We start from the raw sequence: 20,655 nt of genomic DNA on the forward strand, positions 1-20,655 counted from the left end.
CGTAACAAGACCTAGCTTGTGTTTCAATGAATGTCACTAGTTACAGTGCTGCTTCTTTGATCTGTGTAAACATTGCAGCAGCTGACTTAAGGTTGAAGTAAAACCGTGATAGGAGTAACATGCTTGCAGCTGCATAACGTTAATTATATTCTGTATTAAACTATAAAATGTGTGGACTTTATTTGATTTTTAAAAATATAATGAGGGTTAAACTCAATAACTTTGTGAGAATTTTTTTAAATTGAGAAACCAAGGTGAAGGAAAGTAGTTCAGGTCACCACTAAGGTAGAAAATGTTGATAAAGAGGACAAGATAAATCAAGAGGTAGTGATTAATTAAATGCTGCCCTGAACTGATTTCTACCTAAGCAATAACCCTGCAATCTTTTCTTCTTTGTGAACCTAATGTTTCAGTTATTCTCGATTTTATTCAGTTGATTTTAAAAAACTTGGTTTTCAACTGGGAAAAATAATCTAATTAATTTGTAAATAAATCCTACACCATGGGCCAGAATTTCCTCAGCTCTGCTCGATTCATGGAATCTTACAGCAAAGAAGGAAGCCATTTGGCCCATCGTGCCTGTGCCGGCTCTTTGAAAGAGCTATCCAATTAGTCCCACTCCCCTGTTCTTTCCCCATATCCCTGCAATTTTCTCCCCTTCAAGTATTTATCCAGTTCCCTTTTGAAAGTTATGATTGAATCTGCTTCCACTACCCTTTCAGGCAGTGCATTCCAGATCATAATAACTTGCTGCGTAAAAAGGATTTCTCCTCATCTCACCTCTGGCTCTTTTGACAATTACCTTAAATCTGTGTTCTCTGGTTACGGATCCTTCTGCGGCTGAAAACAGTTTCTGCTTATTTACTCTATCAAAACCCTTCATGATTTTGAATGGCTCTATGCAATCTCCCCTTAACCTTCTCTGCTGAAAGGAGAACAATGCCAGCTTCTCTAGTACCTCCACGTGGCTGAAGTTCCTCATCCCTGGTACCATTCTAGTAAATGTTCTCAATGGCCTTGAAATCCTTCCTAAGGTACGGTGCCTAGAATTGGACACGATACTTCAAGCTTTTGGTCACCTGCCCTATTATTTCCCAATGTGGCTCGGTGTCAAATTTTGTGTGATAACGCTCCTGTGAAGCGCCATGAGACGTCTTACTATGTTAAAGGCACTATATAAATGCAAGTTATTGTTGTTGAGGCCTAACCAGTGATTTATAAAGGTTTAGCAGAACCTCCTTTTTGTACTCGATGCCTCTATTTATGAAGCCAAGAATCCCATATGCCTTTTTCACAACCATATGAACTTGTCTGCCAACTTCAAAGATTTCTTTACGTAAGTCCCCAGGTCTCTCTGTTCCTGCACCCCCTCTAAAATTGTACCATTTAGTTTATATTGCCTCTCCTCATTCTTGCTTCCAAAAGGGGGAGGGTTTAAACTAATTTGGCAGGGGGGTGGGAATCCAGGATATTGCATTGGAAAGGGTAGTGGAAGCAGATTCAATAGTAACTTTCAAAAGGGAATTGGATAAATACTTGAAGAGGAGAAAATTGCAGGGATATGGGGAAAGAGCATGGTACTAATTGGATAGCTTTCAAAGAGCTGGCACAGGCAGGGTGGGCCAAATGGCTTCCTTCTCTGCTGTAAGATTCCAAGGTGCATAGAGAATTAGGAGAGACAGATAGCACTAGAGTAAGAAATAGCACAGTATTAGGTAGGAGCAGACTAAGAGAGAATATGAGAAGGTCTAAGATAGGTTTAGAGTGCATGTGTTATAAACGCACAAAGGAGGGAAGGAAGAAAAGAGGGGGGTGGCAGTATTGATTAAAGAGAATATTGCAGTGCTGGAGAGAGAGGATGTTCTGGAGGGGGTCAAAGACAAAATCTATTTGGTTAGAGTTAAGAAACAATAGAGTGGTCATTACATCACTGGGTATATTCTATAGGCCACCAACTAGTGGGAAGGAGCAAATTTGCAGGGAAATTACAGAGAGCTGCAAGAACTATAGAATAATGATAATGGGGGACTTCAACTATCCTAATATGGACTGGGATAGTAATAGTGTAAAGGGCAAAGAGGGGGAGGAATTTCTGAAGTATGTTCAGGAGAACTTTCTTGATCAGTATGTTTGTGGCCCAACGAGGAAGGAGGCATTGCTGGAACTGGTTCAAGGAATGAAGTGGGTCAAGTGGGGGAACATTTAGGGACCAGTGATCACAGTATCATAAGGTTTAGATTAGTTATGGAAAAGGACAAGGAGCAATCTAGAGTAAAAATACTTAATTGCAGGAGGACCAATTTCAGTGGGTTGAAAACGGATCTGGCCCGGGTAAATTGGAATCAAAGATTAGCGGGCAAAACTGTAATCGAACAATGGATGGCCTTTAAAGAGGAGATGGTTCGGGTACTGTCTAGGTACATTCCCACGAGGGGGAAGGGTAGGTCAACCAAAGCCAGAGCTCCCCTGGATGACGAAAGAGATAGAGAGTGAGATGAAGCAGACCAGGAAAATTTAGAACAGGTGTAAAAGTTCTAAATTGGGGCAAGACCAATTTTACTGAGCTGAGAAGTGATTTAGCAAAAGTGAACTGGAAACAGCTACTTGAAGGTAAATCAGTCAGAACAGCAGGAGACATTCAAGAGGGAGATTCAAGGGGTTCAAAGTAAACATGTTCCCAAAAAGAAAAAGGGTGGCACTTCCAAATCTAGAGCCCCCTGGATGACAAGGAGCATACAAGGTAAGAAAAGGCAAAAAAGGGAAGCTTATGTCAGACCCCAAGAACTCAATATTGCAGAAAGCCGAGAGGAGTATAGAGTGTGCAGGGGTGAAATTAGAAGGAAATTTGGAAAGCAAAGAGAGGGCATGAAAAAATACTGGCAAGTAAAATTAAGGAAAACCCAAAAATGTTTTATAAATACATAAAGAACAACAGGATAACTAAGGAAAAACAGATAACTTTTTTTCTCTGGTGGGGTTACGTGTAGCGTGACATGAACCCAAGATCCCGGTTGAGGCCGTCCTCATGGGTGCGGAACTTGGCTATCAATTCCGCACCCATGAGGACGGCCTCAACCGGGATCTTGGGTTCATGTCACGCTACACGTAACCCCACCAGAGAAAAAAAGTTATCTGTTTTTAATACAACGGGTCATTCTCTCTCTCTTCCTTTCGGATGTTTCTCTCTCTCTCTCTGTCTTTTGTTCTGGCCGTTTGTATATTCGGTGGTCCTGTATGTAATGTCTTTCTGTCTGAACACTTTGATTGCCTTGACAACGGGCAGTTGGAAAGATTATTTGTAATCACCAGGCATTGTTCTTTGACTATAAATGCGATAACCTTCAAGGAATCCCATACTTCACCTGACAAAGGAGAAAGCCTCCGAAAGCTTGTGATTTTCAAATAAAATTGTTGGACTATAACCTGGTGTTGTAAGATTCCTTACAATTCACAAAAGAGGGGGACGATGCAATGTGAAATATTGGATGGGATAAACATAGTGAGAGAAGAAATATTAAGGGGTTTAGCATCTTTGAAAGTAGATAAATCGCCAGGTCTGGATGAAATGCATCCCTGGCTGTTAAGAGAAGCAAGGGAGGAAATAGCAGAGGCTCTGACCATCATTCTCCGATCCCTCCCTGGCTACAGGCGTGGCGCTGGAGGATTGGAGGACTGCTAACGTTGTAACGTTGTTTAAAAAGGGAGGAAGAGATAGACCGAGTAATTATAGGCCAGTCAGTCTAACCTCGATGGTGGGCAAATTTTTTTTTTATATATTCGTTCATGGGATGTGGGCGTCGCTGGCAAGGCCAGCATTTATTGCCCATCCCTAATTGCCCTTGAGAAGGTGGTGGTGAGCCGCCGCCTTGAACCGCTGCAGTCCGTGTGGTGAAGGTTCTCCCACAGTGCTGTTAGGAAGGGAGATCCAGGATTTTGACCCAGCGACGATGGAGGAACGGCGATATATTTCCAAGTCAGGATGGTGTGTGACTTGGAGGGGAACGTGCAGGTGGTGTTGTTCCCATGTGCCTGCCGCTCTTGTCCTTCTAGGTGGTAGAGGCCGCGGGTTTGGGAGGTGCTGTCGAAGAAGCCTTGGCGAGTTGCTGCAGTGAATCCTGTGGATGGTACACACTGCAGCCACAGTGCACCAGTGGTGAAGGGAGTGAATGTTTAGGATGGTGGATGGGGTGCCAATCAAGCAGGCTGCTTTGTCCTGGATTGTGTCGAGCTTCTTGAGTGTTGTTGGAGCTGCACTCATCCAGGCGAGTGGAGAGTATTCCATCACACACCTGACTTGTGCGTTGTAGATGGTGGAAAGGCTTTGGGGAGTCAAGAGGTGAGTCACTCGCCACAGAATACCCAGCCTCTGGCCTGCTCTTGTAGCCACAGTGTTTATATGGCTAATCCAGTTAAGTTTCTGGTCAATGGTGACCCCCATGATGTTGATAGTGGAGGATTCGGCGATGGTAATGCCGTTGAATGTCAAGGGGAGGTGGTTAGACACTCTCTTGTTGGAGATAGTCATTGCCTGGCACTTGTCTGGCGCGAATGTTATTTGCCACTTATCCAGTATGTTGTCCAGGTCTTGCTGCATGCGGGCACGGACTGCTTCATTATCTGAGGGGTTGCGAATGGAACTGAACACTGTGCAATCATCAGCGAACATCCCCATTTCTGACCTTATGATTGGAAATTGGAATCAATTCTGAGGGACAGCATAAATCGTCATTTAGAAAGGCACGGGTTAATCAAGGACAGTCAGCATGGATTTGTTAAGGGAAAGTTGTGTCTGACTAACTTGATTGAATTTTTTGAGGAGGCAACAAGGAGGGTCGATGAGGGTAATGCGTTTGATGTAGTGTACATGGATTTCAGCAAGGCTTTTGACAAGGTCCCACATGGCAGACTGGTCAAAAAAGTAAACGCCCATGGGATCTAAGGGAAAGTGGCTCGTTGGATCCAAAATTGGCTCAATGGCAAGAAGCAAAGGGCAATGGTTGGCGGGTATTTTTGCGACTGGAAGGCTGTTTCCAGTGGGGTTCCTCAAGGCTCAGTACTGGGTCCCTTGATTTTTTGTGGTATATAATAATGATGTGGACCTGAATGAGGGGGCCTTGATCAAGAAGTTTGCAAATGATACAAAAATTGGCCATGTGGTTGATAGTGAAGAGGAAAGCTGTAGACTGCAGGAAGATATCAATGAACTGGTCAGGTGGGCAGAAAAGTGGCAAATGGAATTCAATCCAGAGAAGTGTGAGGTAATGCATTTTGGAAGGGCAAACCAGGCAAGGGAGTACATAATAAATGGGAGGATACTGGGAGGTATAGAGGAACAAGTAGACCTTGGAGTGCATGTCCACAGATCCCAGAAGGTAGCTGGAGAGGTAGATAAGGTGGTTTAAAGGGCATACGGAATACTTTCCTGCGTGGACACGCTGGGCCGAATGGCCTCCTTCTGTGCCATAAATTTTCTATGATTAGCTGAGACATCGAATATAAGAGCAGCGAGGTTATACTAGAACTGTATAAAACATTGCTTAGGCCACAGCTTGAGTAATGTGTACAGTTCTGGTCACCACATTACAGGAAAATTGTGATTGCACTAGAGAGGGTACAGAGGAGATTTATGAGGATATTGCTAGGGCTGGAGAATTTTAGCTATGAGAAAAGATTGGATAGGCTCGAGATGTTTCCTTTGGAACAAAGAGGGTGAGGGGAGATTTAATTGAGGTATATAAAATTATGATGGGACTAGATAGAGTGGATAGGGAGGACCTATTTTCCTTATCAGAGAGGTCAGTGACCAGGGGGCATAGATTTAAAGTAATTGGTAGACGGATTAGAGGGAAGCTGAGGAGAAATTTTTTCACTCAGAAACCCTCAACTCATTTAAAAAGTCCTTGGATGTGCACTTGAAGTGCCGTAACCTACAGGGCTATGGACCAAGTGCTGGAAAGTGGGATTAAACTGGATAACTTTTTTTCGGCCGGCGCGGACACTATGGGCCGAATGGCCTGCTTCTGTGCCGTAACTTTCCATGATTCTATGAGAAAGGGGGCATATGACAGATGTCAGGTTGATAATACAAGTGAAAACCAGGCTGAATATAGAAAGTGCAGAGAAGAAGTGAAAAAGGAAATAAGAGGGGCAAAGAGAGAATATAAGAATAGACTGGCGGCTAACATAAAAGGGAATCAAAAAGTCTTCTTTGGGCACATAAATAGTAAACGAGTAGTCAGAGGAGGGGTGGGAACGATTAGGGACCTAAAACGAAATCTACGCAGGGAGGCAGAGGGCATGGCTGAGGTACTAAATGAGTACTTTGCATCTGTCTTTACCAAGGAAGAAGATGCTGCCAAAGACACAGTAAAAGAGGAGGTAGTTGAGATACTGGATGGGCTAATAATTGATAAAGAGGAGGTACTAGAAAGGCTGGCTGTACTTGAGGTAGATAGTCATCAGTAAGGGTGGAACTTGCAGAGGTGCTGGCTGTAATTTTCCAATCATCCTTAGATACTGGAGTGCTGCCAGAGGACTGGAGAATTGCAAATTACACCCTTGTTCAAAAAAGGGTGTAAGGATAAACCCAGCTTCTACAGGCCAGTCAGTTTAACCTCGGCAGTGGGGAAGCTTTTAGAAACGATAATCCGGGACAAAATTAATAGTCACTTGGACAAGTGTAGGTTAATAAACGAAAGCCAGCACGGATTTGTTAAAGGCAAATCGTGTTTAAGTAACCGGATTGAGTTTTTTGATGAGGTAACAGAGAGGGTCGATGAGGGCAGTGCGGTTGATGTGTATATGGACTTTCAAAAGGCATTTGAGATAGTGTCACATAATAGGCTTGTCAGCTAAATTGAAGCCCATGGAATAAAAGCGGCAGTGGCAGCATGGATACGAAATTGACTAAGTGACAGGAAACAGAGTATAGTGGTGAATGGTTGTTTTTCGGACTGGAGGGTAGTATACGGTAGTGTTCCCCAGGGGTCGGTACTAGGACCACTGCTTTTTTTGATATATATTAAGGACTTGGACTTGGATGTACAGGGCACAATTTCAAAATTTGCAGATGGCACGAAACTTGGGAGTGCAGTGAACGGTGAGTAGGATAGTAATAGACTTCAAGAGGACATAGTCAGGCTTGTGGAATGGGTGGACACGTGGCAGATGAAATTTAACACAGAGAAGTGCGAAGTGATACGTTTTGGTAGGAAGAATGAGGAGAGGCACTATAAACTGAATGTTACAATTCTAAAGCGGGTGCAGGAACAGAGAGACCTGGGGATATATGTGCACAAATCTTTGAAGGTGACAGAACAGGTTGGGAAAGCATATCCTGGGCTTTATAAATAGAGGCCATGGGCTCAAAATTCGACCGCCTAGCACCCGTTGTTTCGGCACTATGCGGCCTCCCGAAGGGCCAAGATGGCATCTTGGTTGCGCATGCATGTTTCTAGTGTGATGTGCGCCGGACGCCATCTAGATATGGGGGTATTGGCGCATGCGCAAATACCGAACGCCAGAAGCATGTAAAATAAGGAGAAAATGGATACAATCAGTGTGCAACCCTGATTTAAAACAATAGACACCATTTTGAAATTTAATGCTCAACTCAACGCACAGGCTTAATCATGACCATCTGAACAAGCCTTAGAGTGCTTGGAGGACCCCCATCAGCTCTATTTAAAGGAACCATGGTTAGTTGCTGGATTATTGCTTCTGGCTGCCGATACATTTCTAACTGTTTTTGGAGGTCTCCTATATTTGAATACTAGGATGCGGGGACATATCCTAATATTTAAAGCCAGGACGTGCAGGAGTGAAGTTAGGAAATGCTGCGACACGCAAAGGGTGGTAGAAGTTTGGAACGCTCTTCTGCAAATGGCAGTTGATGCTAGCTCAATTGTGAATTCTAAACCTGAGATTGATAGATTTCCGTGAACCAAGGGTATTAAGGGCTAAGGTGGGTATATGGGGTTAGGTCACAGATCAACCATGATCTCATTGAATGGTGGAAGGGCTAAATGCACTGCCACTTGCTGCTCCTGTTATGCACCTTCTCCTGCAAGCAAGCGGACGTGTGCCTGGGTGAGGTGCCTGTCATGGTTGTCCAGCTGCCAGTATGTGTGGCCTGTGAGTTGTAGGTGGGTGGCTTGCAACAGTTTTAATGTGTAAGGGTGAGAGGAAGCATCTGATTGGAAGAGTTGAGTACTGATGGAAAGAGTTTGTTGGTAAGTGAGTGATGGGGCATGTAGTGAGTGGAGCAGTGGATGCAGCTAGTGGTGCAGTTGGTAGGAGACGCCACTTGACAGTTGACCTTGCTCACCTTGATCACTTGTGTCAAAGCTTTGACTTCCTTCCTGCACTGCAGCCATATTCGTGGTGCTGTGCACCTGGCATTGACTTCGTCCCCTGCTGCCTCCCACTGCCCCCCAGTTGCAGATATAGGATGTCCCTCCTTCTGTCCACCTCTTGCACCAAGGCCTCTCGCGCATCAACAGAGAACCTTGGTGCACCCACTCTCGCAGGCCTTGTACAAACTCAGATCGGTAGATTGGTCAGGTCTGGCATGCAGATTGGAGGATATGGGATTTAGTAGTGTGCAACCTTTATTCAATGTTTTAACATAACTCATCAATTTGTAAACAAAGGGACGGGACCTGGATCTATGTTTTACATGTGCTATGTCTGATCTCCATATCAAACTCCTTGCAGATAGCAGACTGTTATTTTCAGCAAATAACGGTACCAACTACCTTTAAGAGATTTTAAGAGTCAGCCTGCCTTTAAGAGATTTGGGCTCCCCCTGCTGGTGGGAAGTGAAAATTGCATTGAATCCTCGTGTCAATGCTGATTTCCAACGCAGCTTGAAGGCAAGTCCTCAGGCCTGACGAAAGTCTCGTCCTGCCTGCGCAGGAAGCACTGGGTGCAAGTTAATAGCAGATTATGCTACCGCGCCCGGTTTTTGCGGTTATCCAATTTAAGCCCCATAGAGTACAACAGCAAGGAATTTATGTTGAACCATTATAAAACACTGGTTCGGCCACAACTGGAGTATTTTGTCCAATTCTGGGAACCGCACTTTAGGAAGATTGTGAAGGCCTAAGAGAAGGTGCAGAAAAGATTTACTAGAATGGTTCCAGGGATGAGGGACTTCAGTTGCATGGATAGACTGGAGAAGTTTAAAGGTATATACCTCAATGCAAGGAGTACAGTGAATAAGGCAGATGAACTAAGATCACAGGTAGACACGTGGAAGTACGATATCTTAGCTATTACAGAAATATGGCTTAAACGGGCAGGAATGGCAGCTCAACGTTCCTAGTTACAGGGTTTTCAGGTGAGATAGAGAGGGGGATATAAAAGGAGGAGGGGTGGCAATATTGGTTAAAGAAACAATTACGGCTGTGAGGAGGGATGATATGTTAGAAGGATGATTAAATGAGGCCATATTAGTTGAGCTAAGGAACAAAAAAGGGGCAGTCACACTGCTGGGAGTATACTATAGACCCCCAAACAGTCAGAGGGAGATAGAAGAGCAAAAATGTATCAAGTTTCTGAGAAGTGCAAAATCAATAGGGCAGTAATAGTAGGGGAATTCAACTACCCTAATATTAACTAGGATACAATCAGTGCAAAAAGTATAGAGGGCGCAGAATTCTTCAATTGCATTCAGGAGAACTTTTTTAGCCAGTACTTAGCAAGCCCAACAAGATGGGGGGCAGTTCTGGATTTAGCTTTAGGGAATGAAGCTGGGCAGGTGGAAGGAGCATCAGTGGGAGAGCAATTTGGTGGTAGTGATCATAATACAGTTAGATTTAGCATAGTTGTGGAAAAGGACAGAGATAGAACAGGAGTAAAAGTTCTCAATTGAGGAAAGGCCAATTTTACTAAGCTGAGAAGTAATTTAGCAAAAGTGGACTGGAAACAGCTACTTGAAGGTAAATCAGTGTCAGAGCAGTGGGAGACATTCAAGGGGGAGATTCAAGGGGTTCAGAGTAAACATGTTCCCACAAAGAAAAAGGGTGGGACTGCCAAATCTAGAGCCCCCTGGATGACAAGGAGCATACAGGGTAAGATAAGACAAAAAAGGGAAGCTTATGTCAGACACCAAGAGCTCAACACTGCAGAAAGCCTAGAGGAGTATAGAAAGTGCAGGGGTGAAATTAAAAAGGAAATTAGGAAAGCAAAGAGACGGCATAAATAAATACTTGCAAGTATAATTAAGGAAAACCCAAAAATGTTTTATAAATACATAAAGAACAAGAGGATAACTAAGGAAAGAGTAGGGCCTATTAGAGACCAAAAAGGTAAACTATGTGTGGAGGTGGAAGATGTGGGTATGGTTCTTAATGAATACCTTGCGTCTGTCTTCACAAAAGAGGGGGATGATGCAGCTTGAGTACTGCGTACAGTTCTGGTCACCACATTACAGGAAAGATGTGATTGCACTAGGGAGGGTACAGAGGAGATTTACGAGGATGTTGTTGGACTGGAGAATTTTAGCTATGAGAAAAGATTGGATTGGCTGGGGTTGTTTTCTTTCGAACAAAGGAGGGTGAGGGGAGATTTAATTGAGGTAAATAAAATTATGATGGGACTGGATAGAGTGGATAGGGAGGACCTATTTCCCTTAGCAGTGGGGGTCAGTGACCAGGGGGCATAGATTTAAAGTAATTTGTAGAAGGATTAGAGGAGAGCTGAGGAGAATTGTTTTCACCCAGAGGGTGGTGGGGGTCTGGAACTCACTGCCTGAAAGTGTGGTAGAGGCAGAGACCCTCAACTCATTTAAATAGTACTAGGATGTGCACTTGAAGTAACCTACAGGGCAACGGACCAAGTGCTGGAAAGTGGGATTTAGCTGGATGGCTCTTTTTTGGCCGGCACAGACACGATGGGTCAAATGGCCTCCCTCTGTGCTGTAATTTTCTATGATTCTATCAAGCTGAGATTATTCTCCTTAGAGCACAGAAGGTTGAATGGAGATTTGATAGAAGTGTTCAAAATCATGAAGTGTTTAGATAAAGTAAATAAAGAGAATCTGTTCCCATTGGCGGTAGGGTCGAGAACCGGAGGACACAGATTTAAGGTAATTGGAAAAGAACCAATGGCAACATGAGGAAAAACTTTTTCATGCAGTGAGTACTTCTGATTTGGAATGCACTGCCTGAAAGGGTGGTGGAAGCAGATTCAATCGTGACTTTCAAAAAGGAATTGGTAACTACTTGAAGGGAAACAATTTGCAGGACTACATGGAAAGAACAGGAGAATGGGACTAACTGGATTGCTGTTACAAAGAGCCAGCCCAGGCTCAATGCGCCAAATGGCCTCCTCCTTTGCTGTAACCATTCTTTGATTCTATGAAATGCATCACTTCATATTTCTCTGCGTTAAATTTCATCTACCATGTGTCTCCACATTTCACCAGTCTGTCTGTGAATCAACTATCCTCCTCGCTGTTTACTACATTTCCGTGTTTCGTGTCATCTGAAAATTTTGAAATTATGCCCTGTATGCCCAAGTCCAGTTCAATAATATATATCAGAAAAGGCAGTGGTCCTAATACCGACCCTTGGGGGACACCACTGTATATATCCTTCAAGTCTGAAAAACAACCGTTCACCACTACTCTCTGCTTTCTGTCCCCTAGCTAATTTTGTATAAACGCTGCCTCTGCCCCTTTAATCCCATGCACTTCAATTTTGCTGACATGTCTATTTTGTGGTACTTAATCAAATGCCCTTTGAAAGTCTATATACACAACATCAACTGCACTACCCTCGTCAACCCTCTCCATTACTTCATCAAAGAACTCAATCAAGTTAGTCAAACACAGTTTGCCTTTAACAAATCCATGCTGGCTATCATTGATTAAACCATGTTTTTCCAAGTGACAATTCATTATTACCTCTAAAGGTTTCCCCACCACTGACGTTAGATTGCCTGGCCTGTAGTTACCTGGTTTATCCCTCTCCCCTTTTTTGAACAGGGGTGTAACATTTGCAACCCTGCAGTCCTCTGGCACCACTCACATGTCTAAGGAGGTTTGGAGGATTGTGGCCAGAGCCTCCACTATTTCCACCCTTCCCTCAGCAACCTAGGATGCATCCTATCTGGACTGGGTGTCTTTTCTACTTTGAACGCTGCCGACCTTTTAAGTACCTCCTTTTTCTATTTTTATCCTATCCAATTTCTCTACTTCCTCCTCCTGTACTGTGAGATTGGAAGTATCCTCTTCATTTGTGAAGACAAAAGTAAAATACTCATTCAGTACCTCAGCCATGCCCTCTGCTTCCACAAGAAGATTTCTCTTTTGGTCCCTAATTGGCCCCACCGTTCTATCCTTTAACTCTTTACATGTTTATAAAAGACTTTAGTGTTCCCTTTTACGTCACCCGGTAATCTATTATCATACATTCTCTTTGCCCCTCTTATTTCCTTTTTCAGTTCTCCTCTGCACTTTCTGTATTCAGCTTAGTTCTCTTCTGCATTATGAACCTGACATTTATCATCATGTTTGACTAACTTGATTGAGTTTTTGATGAGGGCAATGCAGTTGATGTGTATATGAACTTCCAAAAGGCATTTGATAAAGTGCCACATAATATGCTTGTCAATAAAATTAAAGTCCAAGGAATAAAAGGGGCAGTGGCAACATGGATAGGAAATTGACTAAGTGACAGGGAACAGAAAGTAGTGATGAACGGTTGTTTTTCGAACTCCTCCCTCCCTACTTCATCAAACCCAATCAGCATATTGGGTCAATAATTCCCTTCTCCCTCATGTGTTTATCTAGCCTCCCCTTCAATGCATCTATGCTAGTCCCCTCAACTACTCCTTGTGGTAGTGAGTTACACATTCTAACCACTCTCTGGGTAAGAAGTTTCTCCTGAATTCTCTATTGGATTTATTAGTGACTATCTTATATTTATGACTTCATGGTTTGGACTCCCCCACAAGTGGAAACATTTTCTCTACATCTACCCTATCAAACCTTCTCATTATCTTAAAGTCCTCTATGGGGTCACCCCTCAGCCTTCTCTTTTCGAGAGAAAAGAGCCCCTGCCTTTCCTGATAAGTATACCCTCTCAGTCCTGGTATCATCCTTGTGAATCTTTTTTGCACCGTCTCCAATGCCTCTATATCCTTTTTATAATATGGAGACCAGAACTGTGCACAGTACTCCAAGTGCAGTCTAACCAAGGTTTTGTACAAGCTTACTATAACTTCTCTGCTTTTCAATTCTATCCCTCTAAAAATGAACCCTAGTGCTTGGTTTATCTTTTTTATGGCTTTATTTACCTGCGTTGCTACTTTTAGTGATTTATGTATCTGTACCCCGAGATCCCTTTGCTCCTCTACCTCATTTAGACTCTTATTCTCCAAGCAGTATGTGACCTCCTTATTCGTCCTACCAAAATGCACCACCTCACACTTACCTATATTGAAAGTCATTTGCCAATATTTTTTTAATAACTCTTTCTGGAACGAGTTATTTACGTTCTCTTCTCTTTCCCCTTCCCCCCACACATTTCTCCCCAATTTAACATTTTTAAGACACTTTTGAAAACACCATTTGAAATCCACATGATTTCATTGAAACTTGAAAGGTGATGTCCAAAGTCTCTGCATACCCCCTTTATTCCATCCTAATTAGGTGCCACTTCCAATTAGCATTATCAGGAACAGATCTAAGTGTGGCAGATGTACTGACGAGTTCACAAATTACATGCCTGACAACCTGCAAATTTGTTTTTAAGTAGGTTGCATACAGGGTCATGTAACCTCTCATCACTAATGGCTGAATGTGTTTTTTGCTCAAAGGGGGGGGGAAATAAATAGATGTCATTAAAACTCAAAACAAGTTCTTGAAAATGAATATTGCCTTTGCTTTTGACAGCTGCGTTTGTCAATTCCGAGTGGAAAATGTAAGGTAGTTTAAATGTGTCCTCCGAGTATTTGATTGCCCATGTTTATGTCCTGTCCCTGTGTAGTATCTTCCTACCTCAAAGCTTGAAAACAACAGTCAGTTGTATCCTTATATAAAACAATCTTCACACACATTTGTTTTGGTTTGGGCAGGCCGTTTGTTTTTTTTTATTATTAGCGGAACCCCTCTTTAGTGACTGCTTGTGGACGTCCTGTGGCGCTGATATGTCCGAGCGTCTCATTAGCTTGGACAAAAGCGTATTCTATTACTGAATCTGTGTATTACTACACACAATGTTGCTTGTGCTGACTACAAACCACCTAAAACAAACACTCGTGTCCATAAAAGGCACAGGGAGATTCTATATGTGGACGGCCTGACATGTGGTTTTATTTATAGCCCTAGTTCGTTAACTATTGTCAGCTACTCATCTTCCTGTTTGGTTGTTCTGCCGCCCTTATTTTCTGTGTATGTTTTTTGGTATCATTATTCGGGCAGTGTGTGTGTGTCCATCTGGACAGGTGTGTGTATTCATTAACTAACTCAGTGTGGGCTACTGCATTGCATTTTTGAAATGGCCATGATCTGCCATGGAACATTCCAGTGCTGGCCACGTTGCCAGCAGAGACTCCCAAGAAGAGGATAATTAAAGGATACGTCACCACAGCCTATACTCTTCTGGCTACTGACTAGGAAACAGAATTAACAAATCACTTGGGAGTCAATCATGTTAATTCACATGATTGGCAGAGCAGGAAGGAGAGTAAAAAAGGCCTCAAGTATGAAATGAGTTATGTGAAAATTGAACTTGCCAGTGCATGTTGATTCTGTTGCTGTGAAAAGAGCAGTCTGGCTACTGGTAATCAAAGTTCATTTAGCCCAGTTAGCTTTTTGGTTAATTCAGTCAAGTTGTCAAATGGATATGTATGTAAACATATACATGTTGATCTTCCCTGGCATTGCATGTCAGGAGTCAGTACCAAGTGTAGTCTTCAGGTGAAATGGGGATAGAGGGTTGGGGGGTGGTGGGGGCAGGCCATAAAGATGTAAGATCTTTAATAAGATGTGGATAGATGTACATGTTCAGTCTATTACGTATATTATATTGTACATATTAAAGTCATATATTCTGTCTTTATATAACACTTCAATTTCAAATTTACAATTAAGTAAATAAAAACTTATGGCAATTAGGAAAGCAGAGGAGTAGGATTGGTTGGAACATAGAAGTTTCTCTGCAATACAGGCTAAGGAGTTAGAAGATGCAAAGCTGAACCACTGCAACACCACCACCAACGGGTGGGTATAATTACAACATGGCAAGTTTATATGGGCGATTTCCATCATAACTTCACATTTTAGTGACTTGAGTTTTGCCCTTATTCTTTTGAAGTTTAATTCAGCATTGCTGGCTCTTTGTTATTCAGTTCTTTGTGATGTTGGCATTTTTAATTTTGAGCTGCTACTTCTGTAATCATTGTTTCATAAATACAATCTCAAAAAGGCTGAGAAAATAATTTCATTTCGATCTAACAAAAAGAGAAAGGCTGGTTGGGCCCAATAACATTTCCCTGTTCCTGAAATTTATTTTCTTATGAAAATGACCAAGAGAGAAGGAGAAAACTTTTTAAGTATAGTTGTTGTATCTTATTATCTCCTTGTAGCCCAGTTCAATGGCATTGAGAAGAGGCAATCCTCTCCCTTGTGGGACAGACGCAGGCAGCTGAGGCCCCCAGGTCTAATCAAACATGGAAGTCCGGAATTCTATGGGATTATAGGAGAGAGAGTAGACCCAAACACCCCACTGGAGAAACAAGTGTAAGTCAACATTTTGTACTTCTGTGTTCCAAACAGCCCAATGTCCCTTTTAATCTGTTATATATTCTATGAGAGAGAAATAATCAATGCACTGAATATACACTGTATGGTGGGAAAATAAAATTCATACCTGTACTTGTAGAAATACAGATAACTTTTGTTATCCATTTTGTCTACATTTATACTACCAATGTTTTATCTGAATTTATTATCTCAAAAGTAATAAGTGAGCAGAGTTGCACAAACTATGCTATGAATGGTAGTTTTCAGGTTCAGGTAACCATATTTAGGTCTGTAATTCTTTTCGTGGCTAATTCCTGATCAATGTCCTGGAGCCATTATGGACGGATGCTGAGTGAAGGTTGGATTCTGCCTCACGGCAAGAGGGGAAATAAACTAGTGCTAATTCATCGTGGGCAGCTTTTAACCAGGGATTGAGTGGGGGTGGGGTGTAAAAGTTAAATAACTGTTGAATCAACAGAAGGAAAATAAAATTGATACCTCTCTTTGTGAAGAAATGCAAGTTTGGAATTCGGTATTTTGTTCCTCCTGACTTGCTCTTCTTTGCCCATTCTTCTGGAAGTAGCAGTTCATGTTGGAATATAGTGCCAGGGGTATCAACAGCGCAACAGTACATTGCCTAAGTGGCCATCCTCATTGACATTCTAATGTTGGCAGATTATTCAACTCTAAGCAGCATCACAGCCACACCAAGTGGTCTCCTTAAGAGCTGATATGCACTTTGCAGTAGGAGCAACTGGTTGGCAATTAAGAGCAGGAGAGCTGGTATATTTTTAATAGGGAAGTGGAGGCAAAAAAACTTCTAACACACATAAACCGAGCATGACTTGCCTGAGCCTGTATCTCTGCAATGTTCTGTCTCCAGGCAATCAACAGTATCCAGGTGCAGGGAGGCTGGGAAGAACCTGTCTGGATCAGAGAATTTGTTTTAAAATGCAATAGCACTGTTATCTGTTGCCACACAGTCTAATGGTCTCTTGATCTATCAATGGTGAATCAGTTTTGGACTTATTAACACACATTTTTGTTCACTTTTCAAATGTTTTTATCCAACGATTTACAATAATTCCAACATTTGCTTTTAATAGCCAATTGACTAAGTCAATTTTCAGTGTTGTTGTTAAAAACGAGTGATGTCGTTTGATGTGTAAAGGTACAGGAGAATAAATCTGGAGTGTAGCAACATGGGTGGTAGTCATTGAATGTTTACTAACAAAAACTTAATAATTGCACAATACTAAACAAATAATTTCAAAATTATAGTCTCTCTCAGTCCTGTGGTGCTGTGTCTGTTTAACTCCATATCACTGCACATTGCTTGGAGGCACAGCAGTCATGGTAAGCAGGAGAACTGGGCACCTTATAGGAACATAGAAGCAGGAGTAGGCCATTCAGTCCCTCGAGCCTGTTCCACCACTCATTTAGATCACGGCTGATCTGTATCTTAACTCCATCTACCCGCCTTGCCTAACAAAAATCAGTTCTAGATTTCTACTACCCTTTGTGTGAAGAAGTGCTTTCTTACATCACTTTCTGACATCACCCCTGAATGGCCTAGCTCTAATTTTAAAGTTATGCCCCCTTGTTCTGGACACTCCCACCAGAGGAAATAGGTTCTTTCTTGAGATAAAGGCCAACAATCATTTTCTTGTACCTGTCCTCTAGCTTTTACTGATTTCTGTACTTAGGAACAGGAGTAGGCCATTCAGCCCCTCGTGCCTGCTCTGCCATTTGATAAGATCATGGCTGATCTGTGATCTAACTCCATATACCTGCCTTTGGCCCATATCCCTTAATACCTTTGGTTGCCAAAAAGCTATCTATCTCACATTTAAATTTAGCAATTGAGCTAGTATCAATTGCCGTATCCGGAAGAGAGTTCCAAACTTCTACCACCATTTGTGTGTAGAAATGTTTTCTAATGTCATTCCTGAAAGGTCTGGCTCTAATTTTTAGACTGTGCCCCCTACTCCTAGAATCCCCAACCAGCGGAAATAGTTTCTCTCTATCCATCCTATCTGTTCCCCTTAATATCTTATAAACTTCAATCAGATCACCCCTTAACCTTCTAAACTCCAGAGAATACAACCCCAATTTGTGTAATCTCTCCTCGTATCTTAACCTTTGAAGTCCGCATAATATTCCAGTAAACCTACGCTGCACTCCCTCCAAGGCCAATATGTCCTTCCGAAGGTACGGTGCCCAGAACTGCTCACAGTATTCCAGGTGCGGTCTAACCAGGGTTTTGTATAGCTGCAGCATAACTTCTGCCCCCTTGTACTCTAGTCCTCTAGATATAAAGGCCAACATTCCTTTTGCCTTCTTGATTATTTTCTGCACCTGTTCAAGACACTTCAATGATTTATGTACCTGAACCCCTAAGTCCCTTTGGTGTTTTTAGCTTTTTACCATTTAGAAAGTACCCTGTTCTATCCTTTTTTGATCCAAAGTGAATGACCTCACATTTGCCTAAATTGAATTCCATTTGCCACAGTTTTGCCCATTCACCTAATCTATCAATATCCCTTTGTAATTTTATGTTTTCATCTCCACTGCTTACAATGCCACCAATCTTTGCGTCATCAACAAACTTAGATATGAGACTCTCTATGCCTTCATCTAAGTCGTTAATAAATATTGTAAATAATTGAGGCCCCACGACAGATCCCTGCGGGACTCCACTAGTCACATCCTGCCAATGTGAGTACCTACCTATTATCCCTACTCTCTGTTGCCTTTCGCTCAGCCAACTTCCTAACCAAGTCCATACTTTTGCCTCGATTCCACGGGCTTCTATCTTAGCTAACAGTCTCTTATGTGGGACCTTATCAAATGCCTTCTGGAAGTCCATATAAATAACATCCATTGACATTCCCCTGTCCACTACTTCAGTAACCTCTTCAAAAAATTCAATCAGGTTTGTCAGGCACGACCTACCTTTCACAAATCTGTGCTGGCTCTCTCTGATTAACTAAAAATTCTCGAGGTGTTCAGTCACCCTATCCTTAATTATAGACTCCAGCATTTTCCCCACAACAGATGTCAGGCTAACTGGTCTATAATTCCCTGGTTTCCCTCTTTCCTTTCGTAAAAAGCGGAGTGACATGTGCAATTTTCCAATCTAGAGGGACAGTTCCTGAATCTAGAGAACTTTGAAAGATTATAGTTAGGGCATCCGCAATGTGCTCACCTACTTCCTTTAAAACCCTGGGATGGAAACCATCTGGTCCTGGGGATTTGTCACTCTTTAGTGCTCTTATTTTCTTCATTACTGTTGCTTTACTTATGTTAATTTTATTAAGTCCCTGTCCCCGATTCAATATTAATTTTCTTGGGATTCCGGCATGCTATCCTCTTTTTCTACTGTAAATACTGACACAAAGTAATTGTTCAACATGTCCGCCCTTTCCCCATTGTCAATGACAATATCCCTACTTTCAGTTTTTAAGGGGCCAACACTGCTCTTGACCACCCTCTTTCCTAATATAGCTGTAAAAGTTCTTCATATTGGTTTTGATATCCCTTGCAAGTTTCTTTTCATACTCTCTTTTTGTGGCTCTTACAATCTGTTTTGTGACCCTTTGTTGATCTTTGTATCTTTCCCACTCAACAGGATCTGTGCCATTTTTTGCCTTTTTGTATGCCCTTTCCTTATGTCTTATACTGTCCCTTACCTCTTTAGTTGTCCATGGCTGTTTTTTTTGGCAAGTAGAGTTCTTACCCCTCAGGGGTATAAACCGATTCTGTATCATGTTAAATGTTTCTTTAAACATTTCCCACTGATCATCATTCGTTTTACCCATTAACAGATTTGCCCGGTTTACTGTGGACAGTCTCTGTCTCATCCCATTGAAGTCGGCCTTACCCAAGTCTAGAATCTTAGCAGCTGATTCACTTTTTTCCCTTTCAAACACTACCTTGAACTCGATCATGTTATGATCGCTATTGGATAGATGTTCATGCACAGTTAAGCTGTCAACTAAATCTGGTTCATTACTCATTACTAAATCTAATATGGCTTGCCCCCTTGTTGCCTCTAGGACATACTGCTGTAGAAAACTATCCCGGACACACTCAAGAAATTCACTACCTTTCTGACAGTTGCTTGTCTGCTTTTCCCAATCTCTGTGAAGGTTAAAGTCCCCCATTAAGACCACCATGCCTTTGTTACACGCTTGTCTAATCTCTGCATTTATACAATCTAGCACTTCAGAGCTGCTGCCACGGGTCCTATACACAACTCCCACTATAGTCTTAGATCCTTTCCTATTTCTCAATTCAACCCATAAGGTCTCTGTTGGCTGCTTACCCCTCGTTACATCCTTCTTTATCATTGAAGTGATTTCATTTCTAATCACGAAGGCTACTCCTTCCCCTCTTCCATTTTCCCTATCTCTCCTGTAGACCTTATAACCTGGTATATTTAGTTCCCAATCTTGAACATTCTGCAGCCGTGTCTCAGTAATAGCTATCATGTCATACCCTCCAATTTGAATTTGAACCTGTAGTTCGTTTAATTTATTCCTTATACTCCGTGCATTTGTAAATAGAACTCTTAGTTGGGCCACACACCCTAGACCTTCAGCTTTGATGCTGGGTTAATCGCTTTACGCCTTCTAGTTTTCACTTCATCTGTAGTGCCTAAAGTACACTTTCTTTCCGCTGCTCTACACTTTTCCCTTTCATTTGTTCTTGAACAACTATTTGTACTATTTGTATTGTAAATTTCCCCTGGGTCTTCCCCTCTCTTGCTGCTCTCAACTTTACTCCCTTCTGACTCCCCGCTCAGGTTCCCATCCACCTGCCACTCTAGTTTAAACCTTCTCCAACAGCACTAGCAAACACCCCCGCGAGGACATTGGTCCCGGTCCTGCTCGGGTGTAACC

The 20,655-nt window shown here is 42.3% G+C and overlaps 1 protein-coding gene across 1 annotated transcript in view; it reads left to right on the plus strand.

The window, feature by feature from the left end:
* Nucleotides 1-20,655, plus strand: part of LOC137321176 (SH2 domain-containing adapter protein B-like) — a 258,374-nt gene that overhangs the window by 202,839 nt on the left and 34,880 nt on the right. Inside the window, exon 4 of the mRNA XM_067983450.1 lies at nt 15,595-15,748. Coding sequence (XP_067839551.1) covers nt 15,595-15,748 — 154 coding nt within the window. The remainder of the gene's footprint in view (nt 1-15,594; nt 15,749-20,655) is intronic.

Source organism: Heptranchias perlo, chromosome 4 (genome assembly GCF_035084215.1).
Source record: "Heptranchias perlo isolate sHepPer1 chromosome 4, sHepPer1.hap1, whole genome shotgun sequence".
NCBI lineage: Eukaryota > Metazoa > Chordata > Chondrichthyes > Hexanchiformes > Hexanchidae > Heptranchias > Heptranchias perlo.